General features: G+C 31.7%; 2 protein-coding genes and 1 non-coding gene across 6 annotated transcripts; all 3 read right to left on the bottom strand.

The window, feature by feature from the left end:
* Positions 1-5,468: 5,468 nt before the first annotated feature.
* Positions 5,469-8,839, bottom strand: LOC113867101 (probable arabinosyltransferase ARAD1). Of its 4 annotated transcripts, XM_027502126.1 has the most exons (4): positions 8,688-8,839; positions 8,068-8,491; positions 7,128-7,913; positions 5,683-6,358 (listed from the first exon to the last, which is right to left on the bottom strand). In XM_027502126.1, exons 3-4 carry the CDS (start codon positions 7,788-7,790, stop codon positions 5,840-5,842), a joined length of 1,182 nt encoding a protein of 393 aa, XP_027357927.1. In that variant the 5' UTR covers positions 7,791-7,913; positions 8,068-8,491; positions 8,688-8,839; the 3' UTR covers positions 5,683-5,839. The 4 variants fall into 4 exon arrangements, with proteins under 4 accessions (XP_027357919.1, XP_027357910.1, XP_027357927.1 ...); XM_027502118.1 differs by having other exon boundaries at positions 5,469-6,358; positions 7,128-8,501; positions 8,688-8,838; XM_027502109.1 differs by having other exon boundaries at positions 5,553-6,358; positions 7,128-8,491.
* Positions 8,840-12,236: 3,397 nt separating this feature from the next.
* LOC113867116 (gibberellin-regulated protein 6-like) lies at positions 12,237-13,683 on the bottom strand. Its single transcript, XM_027502149.1, has 4 exons — positions 13,414-13,683; positions 13,248-13,286; positions 13,111-13,144; positions 12,237-12,730 (listed from the first exon to the last, which is right to left on the bottom strand). Exons 1-4 carry the CDS (start codon positions 13,480-13,482, stop codon positions 12,549-12,551), a joined length of 324 nt encoding a protein of 107 aa, XP_027357950.1. The 5' UTR covers positions 13,483-13,683; the 3' UTR covers positions 12,237-12,548.
* Positions 13,684-21,610: 7,927 nt separating this feature from the next.
* On the bottom strand, positions 21,611-21,715 carry LOC113853373. Its single transcript, XR_003502546.1, has one exon. It is a non-coding gene; the product is annotated as a small nucleolar RNA R71 (small nucleolar RNA).
* Between the last annotated feature and the right edge of the window lie 1,170 nt (positions 21,716-22,885).

Raw genomic sequence — 22,885 nt, 5'->3', positions numbered from 1 at the left:
TCTATTGCGAATATTTTTACTAAATAACTCAAATTTGAAGATTTTAGAAGATTGAGAGAAAGTCTTGGAGTGTAGAAGAATTTTTGAGAATTTTTAATTAAGAGAGAATATTAAAAAAAATAATTAAAAATAAAATGTTATATGAATTAAGGACAATAATTTTTTGTTTGCAACTACTTAATATTTACAAAACATGTATTCTTTAATGTAAGTTAAATGTTACAATATTACTATTATAGATAGTGAATTATTTATTATAATTTTTTCTTCAATTAGGCATGCAGCATGCTTGATGATGGTACATTCGAGTTCCAAATTTTGTTCAGTTTTCTTTTGTTTTTTTCTCTCTTCTGTTAGCATTTCATTGTTCGTGATGGACATTGTTTTTGGTTGTTCATGGAAGTGTAAACCATACTCTACGTTTATATTTTTTGTATGTACCATTTTTATGATATTGCCTCTACCGTCTTCACTTGAACTTTATTTGCTGGCTATGCAATCCGCTTTTGAACAAGAGAGTCAAGTATTTGCTATGTTTGAATTTATATTTTTCTGCGTTTGCCCTTGAAAGATTATGATTTCAAGTATTAGGTAAATATCGAGCGGTTTTATTACTTCCCATTTTGCTTTCCGGGAGATCATTCATTGTGACATTATATTCAAAAGTTAATCGGCTCTTTGGGAACAAGGGTTTTGGAAGAAAAGAGAGAAAAAATGACAAATATTTTATTTTAAATACGTATTTTTTAATTTAATTTTTTTAAAATAAAAGATATGAAATAATAAATTAATATAAATTTAATATATTAATTACTTATTTACCATCATAATTAATATATATTCTTTTGGTCTTATTTGTAAGATTATTTTAATTAAATTACATAGATTAAGAAAAGTTAATGAGATTAGCTAATATGTTATATTTTAAAATATAATTACAATATTTTAAGTATATCTTTATTTAAAGTTATTTTTTATTATAGTAATTGTTAAGAAGTTATAAATGTTTAATATCCACAAAGAATAAATATGTGAAAAAGTAATAAATGTTGCTAAAATTTTATTAAAAAATGTATATTAAAGACTACAACAAAATCTTAAATTTTATAAAAAAAGATCAAGGAGTAATTTTTTGAATTTAAAATGAAAAAGAATTTTTTATTCTCCCTTTTCTTTAACAAACTATTTCAAACAATGTCTCTTTAGATGCATTTATTTTTGTGTGTAGTTGGTAGTTTGGAGGGAGGCTTGTACCCTTTTTTTGTCCGAGGGAAGAGGGGTGAGTAATGGGAGAGAGTACTGTGCTTCTTATATTCTATATTTTTAGCTTGTTTAAGTTTGTTTTGGACCCCAAGGAGCAACTCTATTGCATGGTCAGGATAAGAATTGATAAGATAGGTTAATTATCATATTCCATTTTAATCAAGTCTTTGTTAAATTACAAAGATAAGATTAATTATTATGTTATCTATCATATTTTATTAGATTAGTGTAATTACTATTACGAAAATATGGTTATATTAACAGAAGAAGAATGAAAGGATAGAAATTTTCTTAAAATACTCTTAATTTATTCTATTACTTCTTTTTTCTCTCTTATCTCTTTTTCTCTCTTGTACTCGTTCTCTCTCTATATATATAAATTATTTTTATATATTTTTAAAATTAAAAAATATTTTAAATTATTTATATATTTTTAATAAATTAAAAATAAATAACTTATAAAAAATAAATTTAGTAAATATAAATAAAAGAGTAATTTTGTCAAATTTTTGCATATTTATATCATATTGCATTAAACATTAAATACGATAAAATTTTATCATGCTCTTATCATATTCTACTTTTATCCAACTAAACCGCTGTGAGAATTGATTATTTTTCAAAAATTCGTTTTGCAATGACATGCACTATAAAAAATTCTAACAGTACACCTTTAAACATATTTTTTAATTATTTCTTAAAAGTTAGAATTGATTACTTTTCAAAGATTATTTTGATATTTACAAAAATTATTAATTAAAAAAATGTATTAAAAAATATATTCAGAAGACTGTTATAGTATTTTAAGATAATGAACAAAATTTAAGTTCTCTTACTACTATTCACTCATTAAAATTAAAGTTTTATCTTGATAATATGTAATGACATTAAATATAAATATTTTATTAAAATAAAAATCTAATTTTAATCGGTAAACAACACTGATAACACATGTAAATAAGGCTTAAGTTTTCTCCTAAGATAACTAAATAATTGATTTTCCAATGTAAAGTGATTAACATGTGCCATTATAAGCTATCCATTTATTTGACAAGCCAGAATCATTTGGTTCGAGCTAATAATATGATTCAGTAACTAAACCATTGTACAGTCGATGAATCTTGAAAGCTGTATTCGCCGAGGAACTATTGTTTTGGAAAGCAACACTTCATACACATCTTTTGCTTTTATCCTTGAAAAAACGGTCAGATATTTCTTTTACTTTAATACAGCTCTAAAGTGGTAGGTCACAAAGAATATCTTAGTCTTTGGCCATATTCTTATAGCAAGATTTTTCCCATCCTCCTCAATTCACCCCCTTAAATTTCTTTACTCTTTCATGGTTATTACTTAATTAAACACGTGAAATAATTTATTTATTGGAACCACATAAATTTATTAATTAAAGATATAAAAAGGGTGAGAGATAGAGAATACAAGCTAGAAGAGTTGAATGTAGTCGTCATGAATAATCGAGAGAAAATAAAGGAAAGCATAAAGACTGGATTTAGAGGCTAATAAGCGTTTTCTTTTAAAACTTTGAACGGAGCGATTGAGTAATCTTAATAATGCAATGACCTTTTAAAGTTAACTTGTTTCTAAAGTGCATAAATAAGGATCCATTTCTTGAATTTTTTTAGTGAAATGTTGAACTTCGTATTAAATTAAGGGTAAAGGCACCCTTATTTATTTATAGATTTTAGAGGCAACCACACTTTGGGGGTATTTTTATTTTATTTTATTTTATTTTTGAAGTCTAGGCAATACGAAAGAGAGGTAAGAAAAGCATAAAGGAAATCCATTGAACACATTAAACCAAGACTAGGATTTTTATTGCATGGAGTGAAGAGCTTGGAATTCTAAAGACTGTTGTTAGCATAAAGAAAGTGGTGGAACATGAAAGCCTGTTATTGGTTGGCTTGTTTTTTTCAGTAGTTGATGCTATTCCCCACCTTCTTCCAAAATTCTCTACTTTTAATGACTTTCTTGTCTCTGTTGCATTAGCATTCTAAATGAGTCACCCACTCCGATTTTTAGTTTTGGTTGTCATGTCACCATTCTAAGAGTCTAATTTGGGGGACGCCTCTTACAAGAATAACTAAGCACTATAAATGTTTATTAGTTCGTTCTTTTTTCTTTTTTTTTTGTGTGTGTGTGTTTTTTTTATATATATTTTTAACCAAAACAGATATTGGGTTAACTGGTTTAATGGTGGAAGAAAAGGTTTTTCTTCGTTTTGGAACAAAATCAATTGAATGTGACCATCCCACGCATTTTCAAACATTAGTGATTGACAGCATATTTGGATTTGCATTTTAAAGTTTTGTATTTACATTTATTTCAATATTAATAATTATAGTTTCTTCTGAATTTTCATGGAACATAAAAGAACAGGATTTTTCCGACAAAAATAAGGATAACCAAAATGTATTTTTTTAAGTATTTTTAGTATTATTATTCAGTTAAAATTTTACTTAAGCAACTTGCACCAACCTGAAATGTCACCCTCTTTAATGTGCAGATATATAAGTAAAATAAAAAATATATAAGAACTGTACCTATATTTAACAATTAAATAAACATAAACGCAGAAGGCTACTGGCTCAATTCAAAAATATGCAGAGAATCGTTTATCTGATTGGCATACATGTGTTCAGGATATGATACAAGGACACGTCAGCATGGTTTGATAACGTGGCAGACTAAAAGTGTGTTTCGGGTCCCTGGTTGGGTCAGTGTTTGGTAAAAAAGAGGAAGACAATGATAGGGATGTAGGGAAACTGAGTGAAAAGATACTTGGCTTCTCAAGGATATTGTTCCAATTAACTTTTTATTCAAACCTGTGTCAGTCTTCTAAAACAGCCTTATATATTGCCTCTATGGCATGCTTATGATTGAGGTGAATCTAAAACTTCCCTACATGTTCCGGGTTTCTTATGCTTTTTGCTTTTAGACTTCCAAATCCCATAGAAGATAAACTGCAGGATTATTCTTGTTGCAGCTGTGAGCATTAAGAAGTAAGAGTCACAGTCTCAGACACATCACCTACTCACTCTTCTTTGTTTCAAACTGAGAAAGTTTTTTTTGTTCCTCAAAATTATCCATACCAAAAGACATGAGTTTCTTAACTTTGAGAGGGATCTTTATTTTGGTTTGTGTTTGTGTTTTAGCTTCTCAACCATGCATGGTTTCTGGCCAGAGAAGCAGAAATCTTGCTTTGAGATGGGATAACAAGCAATTACCACTTGCTCAAATATCTCATATCCTTAAGGCAGTGACAGTGGAGGACTTGCAATCAAAGCTGGATCTGGCACCTGCTCCTTCAATGGTGACATTTGATCCTAATCAATCAAACAAAAGGACAGTTCGAAAAGGGTCAGACCCAATTCACAACAGATGTTAACATTCTGTGGCTTTGTCCTTCTAACTATGCTAAGAAATGCCAAGTGACTGAAATGAGTTTCCTGTTGTGAAGATAAACATAATTGTTCTATGCTTTGTTACCCGTTTCTAGACGAGGTTGGTTGGCTTTCTATGTTTTTCTTCCCCCCCCTCTCTTTTTATAGTTGTGTTGAGTCTGTATATCAGGTGAAGAATTGCAGCTAAAACTCATCTGAGTAAGCATCATCATTTCTTATCGTGTAAAGAAATCATAGGTGTTCAAGAATAGCTAGATAGTTTCATGATATTGTTAGCTATCAAATACAGAATATAGTCTCTCTCTCTCTCTCTCTCTATATATATATATATATATTGAACACTTGTACATGTGTGTCCCTGACCAATTAGTTGACCCTTTTTCCAGCATAATACAGATACTAATGACTTTTAAAATGTTTGTTTGAGTATTTATAAACTTAAATTAAAAAAATTATTTCGTAAAATTATTTTTATTTGAAAATCAAGTTAAACTAATACAATTTATATTTAGAAACTTCAATTTAAAAGTATTTTGTAGGTTATCACATTTACTCAAATGTGAGTTAAGAATCAAAATCAATTTTAATTTAAATCAACCCAACAAATTAGCACAATAATCAAAGTATGTTTGAAGTTTTGGATATGTAAAAGTGATTCAGAATACATAATCATCTTATTATTTATTTAGGTAAATTTCACTCCGTTACTGTCCTAATCCATGCTTGCATTTAGTAAAATTAAGATCCAGTTCTCTCGTGAGAAGCAGAAGTATCTCCAACATTTTCACCCTATTCTACCGGGGAGAATTTGCTTCTTTGTATTTCGCAAAGATAATGCAAATTGTGATCATCCATATCAAGAATAGGTCGCGAGAAGTGGAAAATATCAATTAAGGGATTCTTTCCATAGTTTTTCCTAAAATTCACATGCCCAGATTCAATAAGAGGATAAATAATGAGGTATACTTAGACATTAAAAAACAGAAAAAAAAAAGGAGCTTTTTTTCCTTCAATAAGATAAGCTATTCAGCCAAAACAAAAACAGTGAAGGGTAGGAAGCTTAGCAGTGACAAACGAGACTAGGTTTGTCTCTCTCCCATTGACATGGTGAATGTGATCAAGGACAAAAGATTCCAATGTAACAGAATCTCAGCATTTCAGTTAGTCTTAACAAGCTGAGATCTTCGGTACCTGTTTTTCCTATGCAAATTGAACCGCATTGAAGACATCTTTCTTGCAACTTGCTGCCAAATCATATTCACTGCATCCCCAGGTTGGGATGGATATTGATATTCAAAGTGATGTGTAATCTCCTTCAATCTTTCCCACATCTTGGTCCACTCCTTGCGCTTGATTGACCGAAGGAGATTCAGCAAGTAGCCTTTCTTTATGGCGTCAGAGGCACGGACAAATAAGGAAAAGTCTGAGTAGTCCAAGACATCCTCAAACGGTAGCTCAATTTCGTCACTAATGATCACAGGAACACAGTGGCTTACTATGGCATCAAAGAGGCGATTAGAGGATGGGGTATCTCCAGCAATGTTGAGGCAGAATTTCGACAAGGCCATGCCCTGGCTTGCCTGATTAATACCATTTCCTCCTATGCTCCCAAATGCAAAATGCACATCTTTCTCATCTTTAAGGAGGTAGAACAGTTCTTGGCGAATAGCTCCTCCCTAGAATTTCAACATGATAATTTAACCAATTAAAATGAAGACTCATCTGGCACCTCTAGAATTAATACAACAAATTTGATAAGGGAAGAGGCATTGACGGAAAAACAGCAGAAATTACATCATTGCAATGATTCTCAGAAATCAATCTTAGCAGGATGTGTTTTATATTCCGATGAATAGGTCCTAAATCATGTGCCCAATACATTCGTATATGTCAAAAGAAAAAAATTGATAAAATCGTCCAGAAACCATTAGAGTGGTTTCTTATATTTGGCAGCATGAAAATGCAATATTCTCTTGCACCACATCAGCATTGAAGGCTTGTGAACAAGCTATAATGGTCCTACCTGTGCTGATTAAACTTCCACATGATTATATAATCAATTAATGCATCTAGACTCAGCTCAGTAACACTGCTATTTACCACTTGACTGCCTTTTGAAGTTAAAAAAAATTATAACACTCAACATCTGTAGAGAGGTGCACTTAAATTTAATACATGGCACTATCTAAGGCAATAAACAAATAAAAATGTCAAATCAGGAAGTAGTAGTTAATTCTGAATTCCACCCATCAACAAGTTAAGCTAAATCACCTTAAGATCATGCCAATACTCAAAATGGAACACAGACATTTTGCTAACCTTGAGCAGAATCAATAACCAATTTAGTCATAGATGAGTTATCATAAAAACAAGTCAATGTGAGAATTTTTTCATAATAAAGTAAAAATGCATTAAACAGATAACATGAGTATGGTAGAAACTCACATCTTTCCTGTATATTGCCCCCTGGAAATACACCAGGGTGGTACGATCTTCATATGAGGCTGATTCTGCTCTTGGTATAGTTCCTACTAGGTGCCTGTAGGGGGCTATTATATCTTTGTTGATATTTGCTAATTCAACAGGATACCTTCCAAAATCTGCAAGCACAAGCATAGCTGAACCTAACTTTTTTCTGGCATCCAGCAAGCTGTTAGGATGGTGAGCTACAATTAGATGATCCTTCCCCCCTGAACGCTGCCATTCTTTCTGACCCATTAAGAATTGTACCAATCTGTCTTGCAACATTTTGTTAACACTAACCTTTTCCTCTCCATGAAGCTTAGAATGCCGATTGTAACTGAGAGATGAGAAAAACGGCACAAATATTACATCTGCTTGACTTGAATCCTGAACTCTAATTGCGGTGCAAGGTTCGCCAAACTTTGCATTGTTTGATGACAGAAGATCAAGGGTGAGCCAGTATTCCAAACTGTGCTGCAAGTTCAGTCCACCTGGATAGCGTGGAATATGTTTGGGGTTATCCACCTCTGGCCACGTTTGATTCATGCTTCCCTTCCAACCCAATAATCCAAAATGGAATTCTGGAGGCAAGTCATACATGAATACTCTCAATAGAGCCCGAGTTGGGTTGGATACCATATTCATCTGCTGCCCTGCATGACTTATTTTCTGGTTTGAATTGGAAACTTTACAGTCAGATTCTCTGGTTTTTTGAGATTGAAATTTTAAATCCTCAGAAGGGTAGGGAGGGAGTATAATTTGTTCTCTCTTCAAATTGGGCATGAAGTAAAGTGACGAATTATTGACAAGAATAAGCTCTAAAACTGATCTAGGTATCAAAGAATGACTGCTAAACTGGAGTAGGAAAAGGGAAGACAGGACCAAAAGGAACATAGAAATGAGCATCACACAAAATATAAACCTCGAGTGAACCATGATCTTCTCTGACATTGTTGGAGGTCAAGCAAGGTCCAATGTAAGCAATCTTCCAGGGAATTTAACAAATGAAACAAGACAGCAAAAGAAAATATATAGAGAACCTCACAGGGTATGATATTTCCACAAACACACAAAGCAAGGACCTTGATGGAGGTTATGGTTTTAACAATAAACCCTCCTCAATCTTCTGCATCCATGGCTCGAATCCCTCAAACACGAAAGACCATAACCAGCCCTTTTATGGGTCTCAACCTTCAAGAGTGTTGGAGATAAAGATCCCAACAATTTTCATGTACAATGACTAGCCACATACAAAGCAGAGGAAAAATCCACACTTATATGTGCCATTGACGAGATATAGTATCAACCATCAACCAAAAGGCCTTGAAATTCAACCTGGGTTGAACCTTTTCAAAACTAGCAACAAACAAACACCCAGAAAAAGAAAGTTCTCAGTTTCAGCATTCAGCATTTCAGAAAACAAACTTATGAGATGCAAATCACACGAAACACATGAAAATGTTTGGACTAAACAAAACGAGGAAAATTAAAGAGGAGTTGGCATCTGGGTAGACAATAATTTTTTGAGCTATAAAAGGGTACCTGAGCGATGAGGTTGATACTGCCGCTCTCACTTCATCACTGTGCTGAGTCTCGAATTCGGACAACAGAGGATAAAAAGGAAGAAACTTTGTGGACAAAGGTTTGTGTTTTGTTAGCGACGCAGGCCCAACGTGTGCCAAATGTTAATGTGATCACACATTCATTTATTGTTCTATTCTCAACCTTTCTTGCGGAATTCAAATACCCAATAAATAAATATACGATACTATTTACTTCTTAAAATATTTATATTCTCAGTTTCGGTCGCTCACAATGAGTAATTAAGGGAACCCTCTTTCTGTACGTTTCTGACTTTATTATTAGGCAAATGTTAGGCTAGGACAAAGGTCAAACAATTAAAAAAACAATTTTTTATTAAATAGTTATTAACATATTTTTCACAAAATTTTTATTGTGATTCTTAATTTTTTTTATTAATCATTTATCAGTACTCTAAAAGTATTACATAAAATTTATTGATATAACATGACACCTTATATATAATTTTGACATGAAGAAAAAAGGCAATTAAGTTTCCTGCCACCAATTTGGGAATTAATAACTTTTAAAATTTGAAAGAGGGTGTTGGGTCCAACAATTTTCTGCAGAAAGTCAAAATCTTGATTTGCACTAAGATGGTGGAAGATAATCTTACTATGAAGAAATTAACCATAGATTGACTAGTGATAGTTGGCAACTTGCCAACGCCGCAGAGTGAATGAGACTTTTCTTTTGAGGGTTTTGATAAATTTGTATTTCACTACGAAATAACTAGGTGTTATTAGGTATGTGGACTAATTTTCCACTTAAAAAAGAGATAAATAAAAAGTAACAAGAAAAAAGGCTTTGAAGATGTGCTTTAAATAATTACCCGTGGTTTTTATTGCAGTAGGTTAATGCAGCAAATGAATAAGACACCTGTAAAGTAACCACATGAGTAGGGAAAGAACCTTATTCTTTTTACTTTAGACACCAACTTAATGTGTATTGTTATAATGGATGATAAAGTATGCTGTATGCTTTAGGGGTACATCATTTTCTCCCTCATTTTTTTGGGTAATTAGAAAATAGAAAATTAAGGAATAGTAGGAGCTACCATTCTATTTTCTTTCCGATACAGTCTCCAGAATAAACTGATGGACCACTTCTATTTAACTTTTTGCTATTAATTTTTTGTTTTTTTAACTTTTGTGAGCAGAACAAAACAAAATATATTAGAGGGAACTTGTTTTCATCCAAACACAAGCTGATAGGTTGTGTAGTGTCAACCGACACGATGTCAAGATACTTTTCTTTCCTGAGATTTCTTATCTTAAAGATGGGTTTTTATAAATAAAAAAATTACATAAAAATTATATCTATGATAAAAAAAGTTTTATATAAAAAATAATTAAAAAAATTATAAATATGAAAATTAATTTTATATTTTTATTACAACGTAATTCTTTAAGTGTATTGAAGATTTTTCTAATTGTATATAAAGTCAGAATTTCTAATTTTATTCATAAAAAAGTATCCGCTTAAATGATTTATAATTTTATTTAATACAAAAATGTAAAATAATAAATTTATATTGAGACTTTATCACTTGAGTATGAAATGTTAAATTACATTAAATTTATATATATATTTTTTATTTTTATATAAATATCATTTTTTGTAATTGAAAATATAGATGATTTTTCTCTCTCTTGTATTTGGTAATACTATTTTATAATTTATTTATAAGTTTATAACTTTTTTTATAAAAAAATTAATAGAATTGTTGAATATAAAAATATATTTTAAAAGTTAATTTATAAAAATATTATAGATAAAATTTAACGTATTTGAAACTATCTTTTAATATTTTTTTATTTAATATATTTAAACAGGTTATACTGACATAAAAATATCTTTAACTCTTTCTTTGATCATTAATATATTTTAATCAATTATACAATTAATTTTATCAAATACTTTTAATTTAGTATACTAAAAATTACAAACTATAAACTTTTTACTGAAAATTACAAGTTAACTTATAATTATAATTTTTAATTAACTTTTTTCAGGCAAAAGATGGTCATAATGATAAAATTCCCATTCGCGTATTTGGTAAGAAAGTGTGATCTCGACAGGGCAAAAATGATAATACCGCTACAAAAAAAAATATAATGATAATAACTATGTGCCTCTCTTTTTTAAGGTTTCTTATCTTTGCACGAAGCCAATAAATTCACTTTTTTATTCATTATTATTTTGATCAGCCACTCTTTTTCATGGGCTCACTCTTTTGTCTTCCGTCAAAATTCATGGGCTCACTTGAGCGGCACTTAATGACAGAAGCCCATTATTCTTCATTATAGCCCACAGTTTAATTATTTAATCTGTAGCCTATTTTAAGAAAGCCTGCACTTTGGTTTAAACGAAAAAAAAAAATGCCGTTGACAAGGAGTAAAGAGTTGACCAAAAAACAAAGACCAAAAGAAATAAAAAAGAAAAGAAAAAATTGTCTTACAGGACACAATCCTGGGTCTATGAAATTCCCACATTTCTCTCCCCCTCCCTCAACGACACAAAAAATGTGCATGTAAAATAGTTTATCTTTTTATGTTCTTTTAATTTGTTATAATAATTTATTCATATGATTTATTATTTTTTAAATTTTTGTCAAGTTTTATAGTATAAAATTTTGTGTAATTATAATTTACTCCCTCCAGTACTTTTTATAATAAATAAAATAAAATATTTTCATATCTTTATTATAAAAATAAATTATAGATTCAAGATGTATTAATTGTTAATTTTTTTTTATACTCTTCTTTTATCAATATCATTAAATATATAAATTACTAATTATACCATTTAATATCATTAATATTTTTAAAATAAAATTTATATTTATAAAAAATATAATAAAATTAATTACTTTTCTTAATCTTGATAATTTATTCTTTTATTTCTTATAAAAAAGAATTGAATTGTTTCTTTTATATCTTATAAAAGGAAATTGAATTGTTGCTCAAATGCGCTCTAACAAGAGAAAATTATAATTTCGTGGCCTACGACAAGAGATGGAGAATTGACCAATAATGGAAAGAGATAGTTAAGTTACCTCCACATCGATATTTGAGAAGTTTTCAGAATATTGATTTGGTTTTGTAACGCTGTTATGTAAATGGGTCTTCAAATGATAATGTTCTGCCATTAAAATATTCTAAAGTTGCTATTTATATTTACTGGTATCAGTTGTATCATTTAAGATTAAAAAAAAAAAAAGGTTATAATTGAAGGACAAGTTTCATGCTGTTGACCACTTAAAAGACCAGACTAATTTCTTTTAATGATCATTATAAGTTCAAGTTAGGAGATACGATTATTTTATTCTTTTCATGTATGTTTTATATGTTTATAAATATTTTATAGTCCAATATTTAATATTTATAAGTATCACTGATGCACTATGGCCCCTGCTTCTGATGCAGATGCCAGATTCTTTGTATTGGGAACTGAAGAGAATCACGAGATACAAGAATTAAAATAAGGTCGGATCTATAGATCCTCTTGACTACAAGACATATCTTAATGCATTATAACAAACTAAAATTATAAAATAAGTTCATTATATATAATACTCAAGAAAGGACAATGACAATCGACTAATTAGATGCAGATCCCTCTCATACTTGTTTAGCAGAGGGAGTAACATATATGGTTCTCTTTAATGAAATTAATGATTTAATTAATTTCATTGAAGAAAACAAGATGGTTATAGTCTTAGTGATTACCCAATCATATACGAGCTACCCAAAAAATAGTAGTGACCATAGTTCCACTTCTTTGAGGAATTTTAAATTTGAGAGGAAACCAAGTTTAATTTCAAGGGCATTTGGGTCCTCCACGCTTGGTCTTCCAGTTGTTGTAGCAGGGGCACACAGCTTTGTTTCCATAGTAGCCAGGAGGAACACACAGGCACTTGGCACAGCATTTTTGACAGAAGAACATGCATGGCTTGTGGTATTGTGTCTGGCTACATCTTCTCGAACATTGAGTTGGGCACTCTGATCAAACCAAATCCAGAAACATATATCTAACATTAGACCATATTCACATAATTCAAAGCGAATGAGTTGAAAAGAGTAAACCTCACATTAGTCATCGAAATAACATGAGCAAGATATTTTAATCCCAAAATTTTAAGATTTTTCTGTTAGTCCTTAACTTCACAAAATGATATTTGCTTCAGTTTTTTAGTATGGAAAAGACTAATAATTTTTTTTTAAATCCTAAACACTAAAATGCCTGATCCTATAATTTTTAGGACTATTTTGAAGATTTATTCAAGTAGAAAACATTGATCATTTGGTAAATCTGCAGGAGCTTTCAGTGTTCATGATGAACAAATACAACTCATTATGCAATATCGAGTACAATTACTCACGAGAGCTCTTTAGACTCCCAGGTCCATAATTCCCCTGAAAATAATGAGAAAACAAAACTTAGTCAAGCTATTCAACATTGCAAAATGCTAAAGAGGGAGGGTGAAAAATGCTGAAAACACAGTGAAGAGATACTCACACTGTCCAAGTGATACTGAGCAGCATCCTTTGCCATAACCTGAAAACATATGGTAAGAGTTTAATTTAAAGGAAGGCTCTTTTCTTAAGACTTGGAGTAAACAACAATGGCAAGTACATGTAACATGTTAAGTGGTAATAATGGGTTGATTAAGGAGGGGACTAACCTGAGTTGTGATCATGGAAATGCCAAGGAGTGCCAGAAGCAGAACAAAGACAAGCTTAGCCATGGCCATTGCACTAAACAAAAGGGTCTAAGACCTCTTTGTGGGAAAGAAAAAGAACACAATAAGGGGTGTGGGGAAAGTGTGAGGGACCTCTAGTTTAAGGGGCCTAAATGGTTTGGTGCGTTTGGTTTGATTCAGATGCGGAAGTTGTATGGGCTATAAATAGATGCGGTTGGCTTTCAACTATTAATCCAACAGATTGGATAATTGGAGTTTGGGATTCCACAGTGTATTATTTATTATATTGCATTGTATTTATTACATGCACCTGTTTTCATGATAACGTGAACTTCTTGTACCTCTGATAGCTTCCATCTTATCCCCTATTTGTGCACCATTCAATAATCTAATTTTATTTAATGGCTGTTGATGCAGTAGATAATGCTTGAAAATTGCAATACACATTAAAAAATATTAATTAGTTCATTTTTGTTTGTATATTTTTTAACAAAAGTAAATTATTAGTATTAATATTTTAAAATTGTACTAATAATGTAATAATATATTATACAATTTTCTTACGAATATAAAATATATAAGTTTTGTAAGTGGGAAGTATTATTTCTACAGCAATATTTATAAACTGATAAAAAGTATTAAAAAATAATTCCATTACCACTTGCCAACTTATAGGATTCATGTCAATCGATCTACTAAATAATGACAGAAAAAGAAAGCATTCATGACAATCGATTGACAATTCCTTTTCTCCCCTCTATTATAAGTACTTAAAACAAGTGCTGATTTGAATTAAATATTGTTTATATAATGAGTAAATCAACATATCATGCATCAGAGAATATTTTTTCCGTGTTATATTTGTAATCATAACCTCTTTTTGCACGGCTGAAAATAAATAAAAAAATACAAATTTTTTATTTTCTATGAATGCAAGTTACATAACAATAAATAATCGTCATGGAATGAAAAATGATAATGGGAACGAGGCAACAAAACAAGAGCATTTGATGGTTTGAGAAGAATGTGTTAAAGAGGGGTGGGAAGTGGAGGAAAAGACATGATTTATGATTGGTGGTGTTAAGGAGAAAGAAGAGAGAGAGAGAGAGAGAGAGAGAGGATAGAAGCAATAATTGCAAAGAGAGAGAGTCACATGGGGAGGTGGTTAAGAGTGGGGTATTGAGGAAGAGGGATTGTATAATTGAAAGGGTAAGGCATGTGCAAGGAGTGCAAAGGCACATGACCTCAAAGATAGGCCAAAAAAAGGACAGCAGTGCGCACGATACGCTGTCACCAATTCACCAAATCCCCAATTCCCCATGCACCTGCATATTGCATTCCCTTCACATTTCTCTTTATTTGTTGCACTCTCTTTCCCTTCTCCTTTCCTTCGTCGATCAATGTTTCCCAATCTCTGTCCCCAGACTCACTCTCATCATCATCACATTCACTTGTTAGATGTGTCTCCTTCGTTAATCCATTCAGAATAATTCCACATTCTTTTACTTTCTTTTCATTAAATTATCTTACTTTTTCTCATTTTTCTATTACTTTTTGTTTATATTTATTTTATAAAATAATAAACAATCTGTTAAAAATAAATAGAAAAACATAACAAAACTCTTTCTTTATTACACTATTTTACTATATATAAAATAATAACAAGTATATATACACACACACACATTTTTTTATAATAATTTATAAAAAATATTTCATAATATGAAATAAATAAATTTTATAGGAATGAAGAAAGAGAAGAGAAAAAGAGAATAATAAAATCAAATTTTATTAATAGTTAAATTTAATAGAATTAAAGATGTTATAAAAATTAAATTTTGTTAATTTATTTGTTAACGTACACTTTTAATATTTTTTAATTTAATAGATTTACCTCAATTTATCATTCTAATTGTATATTGACTTTGGGTACCTTCTTGGCTTGATATGTTTTCTTGTAATTCTTTCTTCCGATTACTCTAACAATTATTGTTTTCATTTCTATTTTATTGTTCTTTGGTGTGCATACCCACGAATTTATCTAAAACTAGATCTTTTTGTAATTCTAAATTTTTATCTAAGCTTTAATTTCACACAAGTCTAGAATAAACTTGTGAACATTCAAGTCTCGCACAAGTTTATGTGCAATCGTAACGGAGATAGAAAGAGTGGACAATACTTTTAAAAAAAAGGAGTTCAAATTAATTTCTTTTCTTACTAATAATTTTTATTTTTATTTTTTTAAATTGTGTGAACTTTCAAACTGATTATTAACTATTTATTTTTAAAAGCTTATGAGCTTCAAAATTTGCTAGTTTTTAACAGTGGTAAAAAGTAGAGGATCCACAAATGCTGAAAGTCAAAATAAGAGCATAAGGTGTTTTAAGACTATTATAGAAAGCGTAGAAGAGCTTAAATTAATAGCATCATAAATAAGTTAACATAAGTTTGCAATACATTGATGAAAATTTATAATATATTATTCTCATTAACATATACAATTTTTTTAATTAGATTGTGTAAATTAGAATATTGAAATATTAAAATACAATGATAATAAAATATTAAAATTTAATCCAAATATTGAAATACAATAGTCTTGAAAACGCTTAAAAACACAAATTTAAAAATTAAAAACAAACTTAAAACTCTAAAGTTTTTAAAGTTGACATATAACCAATACTGTAATATACATTTTTACAAAAGTTGGAGCATAAAATATAAGTTTTTATGGATCTATCTTTTACATATAAGTTCTCTTTTTCTTTATATTTTTTCAATCATAAACACGTTCATTCTTTAATAAAGGACAACACTAATATATAAATCACTAAACTATAATAGATATTAGAAAATACGGATGCATAATGCCTAATATAGACTAAATTGTAAAAGTAAGAAGATTATGTGAAACAAAATTTGGAGTGTTATTAAATTGTAATTAGACTAAATATAGTAGCATAATAATTGTGTAGACTCTATATAATACAGTCCAAGTTATTAAAGCTCAAATTTTAAATTTTTCTTAAAAAATTTACAAGCTATATAAATTAGAATTCAACGAAGAAAAGAGATATAATTTCAATCAAAGTGACATAAATATAATAAGATTTAAACTCAAGTAACTGCATAAATAAAGTAAAAAAATATGAACTAAAAGAAAAGATAAAGACACCACACACATGATGTGATAAGCTCTAAGAAGGATTTTTGCAAAAGTGTAAAAAATTCTTAATGAAATCTAACAAAGATTAAATTTAAGAACTTCCAGAAAAGACTCACTTTCTCTATAACTTAAATACAAAGGTAATTATGTGCACATTATCTTTTCTTAGAACACTTGTAATTGTTCTCCCAACTAATGTAAAACTACTCTTAAACTTTTATTTTGATATAATGATGTCATCAAAATAGGCAATCATAAATCTACCAATAAAATTATGTAAGACATGGTTTATAGGTGTCATTAAAGTACTAGGAGGGTTAGTTGATCAAAATATGATTACCATTTGTACTAAATAGGACATTATTCGGTCACTACGACAGAAAAAGAAATTCGAATACCTCTTCGGCCTAAAAGACAGACATACCTCCAGTCAGATTAAAAAAGATGATTAAAGAGACTAAAATAGATAATCACTACTTGATTACTTATGTAATTAGAAGGCTAAAGTCAGGGCTGAGTCATGAAGCCCATTAGCCTAATATCTTGCCTATAAAAGGAAAGTAAGAGGTATAGGTAAAAAAGTTGACTAATTAGTATTAAATAACATTTATTATCTAAACTGACACTTGACTTTATCATCAGAGTGCCTTTTTCAGGTACTTTCTCCATATTATATAAAAGAAGAATCTGGAATATGTGAAGACGTCACGCTACAAGACAGAAGAAGAGATCATTGAAGACCATTGTATCCTTAACAAGAACACCATTCATTCTTAAAACCAAAATTATTTTCAAATTCAATTTTTCATTCATTATATTACTTTATTCTAATTTGATGATATTCACTCTTAAAATCTATCTTACAAAAGACATATAGTGTTAATGTTATCTATACTTGATGATAATGTTATTGATAGTTCTATAATTAGTATGTATTCTTTATTAGTCATCCTTATTGGGAACTAACAAAATTGGTATAACAGATGGATTAAGACTTTTTCAAACCCAACCTTTTGCAATACCTCATCCATTTGTCTTTGATTTTTTTTTTCTTAAGGATTGCTTCTCTATAAAATGCTTATTCGGTAATTAAGCATTTGACAGAAAACTATTTGGAGCTTAATGTCTTACATTAATAGTAATCCACTTGGCATCACTTGAGGAAATAAATCCTTGAAGGCTTACAAAACATATTAGAGATTAAATGAATTTTTTTTATAGTTTTAAACACAAACTCTTATATGTAGAAACATAAAAATATTACTTAGCGTTTACATCATTCTCCATGCCCCTCTTTCTTTATGAAGATGTTTTCATTTCTTTCCTTTTTTATCTTTTTTTTTATTTCTTTTTATGTTTCTATTCTCATGCTCCTTATGTTTTACTTCTTGTTTCTCATGTCTTTTTTCCTTATTCTCAATTTTTAATTTATCTATACAATCTTCTTTATGTGACAAATGTATGATTTTTATTTTATAGAAATTTACAACAAAGGAAACTTTATTGGAATGAACATCATGAAGCATATTCCTATCAAATTGTCATGGTATTCGAAGCAAGGTGTAACTATTATTTGTCACTTTTATAAAGAAACCTTAGGTGAGTCTTTGTAACTTGTTATGTAGCTCCCTATAGTAATAGGAAGCACAAACCTCCTTCTCATTAAAGCTTTCATTTCTTACTAAGTGCTAATAAGTTGATACCTGTATATCTTACCTTCTCTTTTTATAATTGTCTAACAAATCAATGCATAATACGAGAATTCGAGGGCTATAACGCCCCAAATTTTGGTAATATTAATTATTATTATTATATATATGTATATATATTCATATGTATGTTAATTTATTTGATAATGATGTTTATGTGTATTAAGTACATGGATGTGTGTATTTATGTGTATGCATGACCGGATAGGGCTAAGATGGGCTAAGTACCTAAGTGTAAGGCGTGATACTGGGCTATTCTCGATGTAGCGAGAGGGCCCTAGGAGGAAGGACCAGAATTGTCGCCTTTTCGCTGTAGCGAGAGACGTCTCGCTGTAGCGACAGAGCGACAATTTTGAGACCATTTCTAGGTGCAGTCTCGCTGTAGCGAGATTTTGTAGAAACCAAGGTGCAGTTTTGTCTGATATTTTTGCTGCAGCGAGGTCCCCTTCTCGCTGCAGCGAGAGTGTCGCGACCAGAAAAGATTTAAAGGGGGTTAGGGTTCGGGGAGAGTTATTTCTCCCTCTCCCTTCAAAATTCCTTGGATCCTCTTATACCCAAAGCCCTATTTCACCGATTAATTGCTGCCAAAGCCGTTCAAGAGCTTGATTGAAGGTTAAATCCGCGTGGAGAACGCTTGGAGGTGAGTTTTAATGATTAGGGTTTCGTTTCTCATCCCCTTTTCTCTGTTTCTGGGTTTCCTTGGATTCTCATGGAGTTCTTCCATGTGTTTTAGGCCGAAATCTGTGTAGAGAACACGTCGGTGGTTGAATCCGAGTGTGGGACTTTGATCTAAGGTAAGGGGGGACTTTACCCTATCTCAATGTATTGAAATTCTTGTGTGTTTGATGGAAATTGACATGCAATGTGATGTGTGTGATGAATCCACTTTTTATTATATTTTTAGTTGCCTTTTTTGTGCTTCTTGATAGAAAAAATAGACTTAGATAGTGAAAATAATATAGAAATCACATTTTGAATAAATATCATAGGTTTATTAATTTTTGGTTAATTTGCATTTAATTACATAGATATAGATTGCAATTTTAATTATCTTGATGATTTTGCAGAATGCCCAAGTTAAATTTGAGAAATCTTGGTCCTTGGATGAAAGTTGCCCACAAAGTAGCCACTTTAAGGAGTAAAAGTAGCAAGTATAGCAAGCCTGGGCATTAAAGGTCCCAAAGTAGTCACTTTGAGGAGCAAAAGTGGCAACTCAAGAAGCTCCAGGGACGCCAATTTTGAAGCATGATGCGCGTGGTTACTATGGGCTCTCATGGTAGCTACGCGCATCCAAAGTAGTTACTTTGAAGACCAAAAGTGGCAACTTCAGAAGCTCCTGGATGCTGATTTTGAAGCCTTCCTGCGCGTGGTTACTATGGGCTCTCATAGTAGCTACGCCCATCCAAAGTAGCTACTTTCAGCACAAATAGTAGCAACTCCAGAGAAGCGGCATTCCTTCCATCCTGCGCGTGGACACTTTGAAGGCCCAAAGTGGACACTTTCAAAGGCAAAAGTGGACACTTTGGTGACATGTCATCCACTATAAATAGATTTTAGGAATTAGGGTACGGGACTTTTGACATTTTACACATTTTTCCTTTGCCAAATTGGGATAATTGCTTACGACATTGGAGTCTTGGGTGACAGCCAAGGGTCCTCTATAGGTTTTAATTTCCAATTTCTCCTTTGATTTTTGTTAAGTTTACATTAATGATGTTTACGTTCTTGCATTTCTTTCTCTCATTTGTGAAGCCCATCCATATGGAGGGCTAAACTTTCTTGTAATTCCTAGTCAATGCACATGAATCTTGAATTCTTGGGATTAATTGCAATACAAATCTTTCTTTCCTTGAATTTATTAACCCCAATCTCTGAATGAAATGGAATTTGCATGAAGGGAACATTGCTTAATGAACCCTAATTTACTTAATGAAATTCTAATTCAAAATTGCTTAATTTTGATTAATCCTTGAGGTTGCTTAATCTTTGGGATAGAGATTGGAGCCCATTAAGATGCTTAATTTTAATTGGGATGTTAAAGTTAGTCTTCGCTTGTTAGATTAACTTAATTCAAGGGAAAGAAAGGGGAATATTGAATCATTAGAAAGAATAATGATAGAACTCATTGCTTGACTAGGGATTACTCATTTTAATTGATTGAATTTCATTAAATTTACACTTTGCTCTTGATTAAAATCTGGAAATTGACAAACCTCCCCCCAATTTACTTGCTTTAAAATACATGTTTACACTTGTTCGATGTATGTTCCTAACCAAAAATTCCTTGGAGACGACCTAGGATAACACCCTAGTACTGCATTCATTTCTTTGCATATTTGATGAGGATTAACGACAATCTTTTGCATGACGAGTAGTAAAAATCGTTTCATCAAATTGGCGCCGTTGCCGGGGAATTTTTTTTTGGTGCTGAACTTATGTTGAACATGATTGGTGCTCTGTTTTTGTGTTTTGCATGTTAGTACGTTTGTTTCATTCTGAGTTTTTGTATTGTGTTGATAGTCATACGAATTTTATGGTCTGTTTCTGCATTGTTATTGCAAGATTTTCTGCATCATTTCCTTCATTCAAGTGCTGAAAATTCTCAATCACTCACTTTCAATTTTCTGCACTCATTTTGCTGCATATTTCTCTGTTTTTTCTGCACTTTTTGCTGCATAATTCTGCAGAGAAATTTTAAATTGTTCTTGTTATTTCATTTACTCAATTTGCTTTCAATTTAGTTAGTTGATATCTAGTGCATGACCCGATCAAACCCTGGAGATTTGTATCCATTAGACCAGGAGATTGATATTAGGACACATAGGGATCACTCTGAACACTCTGAACCATCATCTCCTACTGCATCTTTGCAATCTGTGACACCAATTTCTGTTTACTCTTCTACATTTTCACTTGACTCTAGTTTTGGAGCAATGGCAGGTGATGAGAGGACTCTTAAGGAGCTAGCTGCACCGGATGTCACATACCAAACATTGTGCATCCAATATCCAGATGTGGATGCCCCTTTTGTTTTGAAAACTGGATTAATTCACCTTCTACCTAAATTCCATGGTTTTGCAGCTGAAGACCCTCACAAACACCTGAAAGAGTTTCACATTGTATGTTCCACTATGAGACCTCAAGGAGTTCTGGAGGAGCATGTCAAATTGAAGGCATTTCCATTCTCTCTTATGGATTTGGCTAAAGACTGGTTGTATTATCTTCCACCTGGCTCTATTACAAGTTGGGACACCCTTAAGAGATTGTTCCTAGAAAATTTTTTCCCTGCCTCAAGAGCTGCCTCAATAAGAAAGGAAATATGTGGTATTAGGCAGTTGGAAAGGGAAAGTTTGTATGAATATTGGGAGCGTTTCAAGAGACTTTGTGCTAGCTGCCCCCATCATCAGATAAGTGACCAGCTCCTAATCCAATACTTCTATGAGGGCTTACACCCAATGGATAGGAGCATGATCGACGCAGCTAGTGGGGGAGCCCTAGTTGACAAGACTCCTGCTGCCGCTAGAAACCTCATTGAAAATATGGCAGCTAACTCTCAACAATTTGCTACAAGGCAAAATTCTCTCATGTCCAGGAGTGTCAATGAGATTCAAACTTCAGATTCACACAAGCTGGAGCATAAGCTAGATGAGTTGGCTTGTATGGTAAAACAGTTGGCATCCATCCAAAAGAATTCTGCTGCATATACACCTCCACCTCCATACATTCCAGCAATGCTCTGTGGGATTTGTTCATCTACGGATCACTTCACTAATAGTTGCCCCACATTGCAAGAAACTGAATCTTCGGAAGGTAATCCTCAAGCTTACGCTGCTAATATTTATGCTAATAAATTCCCTTTTCAGCAGCCGCAGCAACAACAAAACTGGGATTTATCTTCCAATAGATATAATCCCGGTTGGAGGAACCATCCTAACTTAAGGTGGGAAGGAAATGCACAGCATCAAGGCTCTAGCCAACCATCCAACAACCATTTCCAACCGCATCAAGCTGGACAAAGCAAGCCATATTCAGCCCAACAACATCACCATCCATCATCTTCATCTCAACAACACCATCAAACATCCCCTTCACTAGCTCCTGCACCTCAAAAGAGTGAGTCATCTTTGGAAGACCTTGTGAAGCAACTCACCATGAGTAATCTCAATTTCCAGCAACAGAGTCAGGCCTTCCAACAACAAACTCAAGCAAGTATCAAGACCTTGGAGAATCAAATAGGTCAACTTGCTTCATCCCTAAATCAACTTCAATCTCAAGGTTCAGGCAATCTCCCTGCACAAACTGTAACAAACCCAAAGAATGTGAGTGCCATTACCTTGAGATCTGGTAAGGTGATGCAAGAGCCAAAAATGCCTAAGAAGAAGGATCTTAGTCGCACTTTAGCTGCAGAAGGTGAAGGAGGAGAGATTAAGAGTCAAGAGCAGCCTGCACCTATGCTCACACCATATCAACCAAAAGTGGTGGACAAAGAGGAAAGGTCCATTCCTATTCCCTTCCCTCAAAGAATGGTTCAGCCCAGCAAGAAGCAAGAAGAGGTTGATAAAGAAATTCTGGATACTTT

Source organism: Abrus precatorius, unplaced genomic scaffold (assembly GCF_003935025.1).
Source record: "Abrus precatorius isolate BTA unplaced genomic scaffold, Abrus_2018 Scaffold10, whole genome shotgun sequence".
NCBI lineage: Eukaryota > Viridiplantae > Streptophyta > Magnoliopsida > Fabales > Fabaceae > Abrus > Abrus precatorius.
The sequence above is the reverse complement of the archived record's forward strand: the minus strand, read 5'-3'. Positions and strand labels throughout refer to the sequence as shown.

What these genes read in the sequence shown, in the direction of transcription:
- LOC113867101 (XM_027502109.1), bottom strand. Translation starts at nt 8,096, where the DNA reads ATGTCAGAGAAGATCATGGTTCACTCGAGGTTTATATTTTGTGTGATG. An exon ending in GGGCAATATACAGGAAAGAT is followed by an intron (nt 6,359 to 7,127) that starts GTGAGTTTCTAC and finishes TTGAAATTCTAG; the next exon opens with GGAGGAGCTATTCGCCAAGA.
- LOC113867116 (XM_027502149.1), bottom strand. Translation starts at nt 13,482, where the DNA reads ATGGCCATGGCTAAGCTTGTCTTTGTTCTGCTTCTGGCACTCCTTGGC. An exon ending in CTCAGTATCACTTGGACAGT is followed by an intron (nt 13,145 to 13,247) that starts GTGAGTATCTCT and finishes CATTATTTTCAG; the next exon opens with GGGAATTATGGACCTGGGAG. An exon ending in TGGGAGTCTAAAGAGCTCTC is followed by an intron (nt 12,731 to 13,110) that starts GTGAGTAATTGT and finishes TGGTTTGATCAG; the next exon opens with AGTGCCCAACTCAATGTTCG.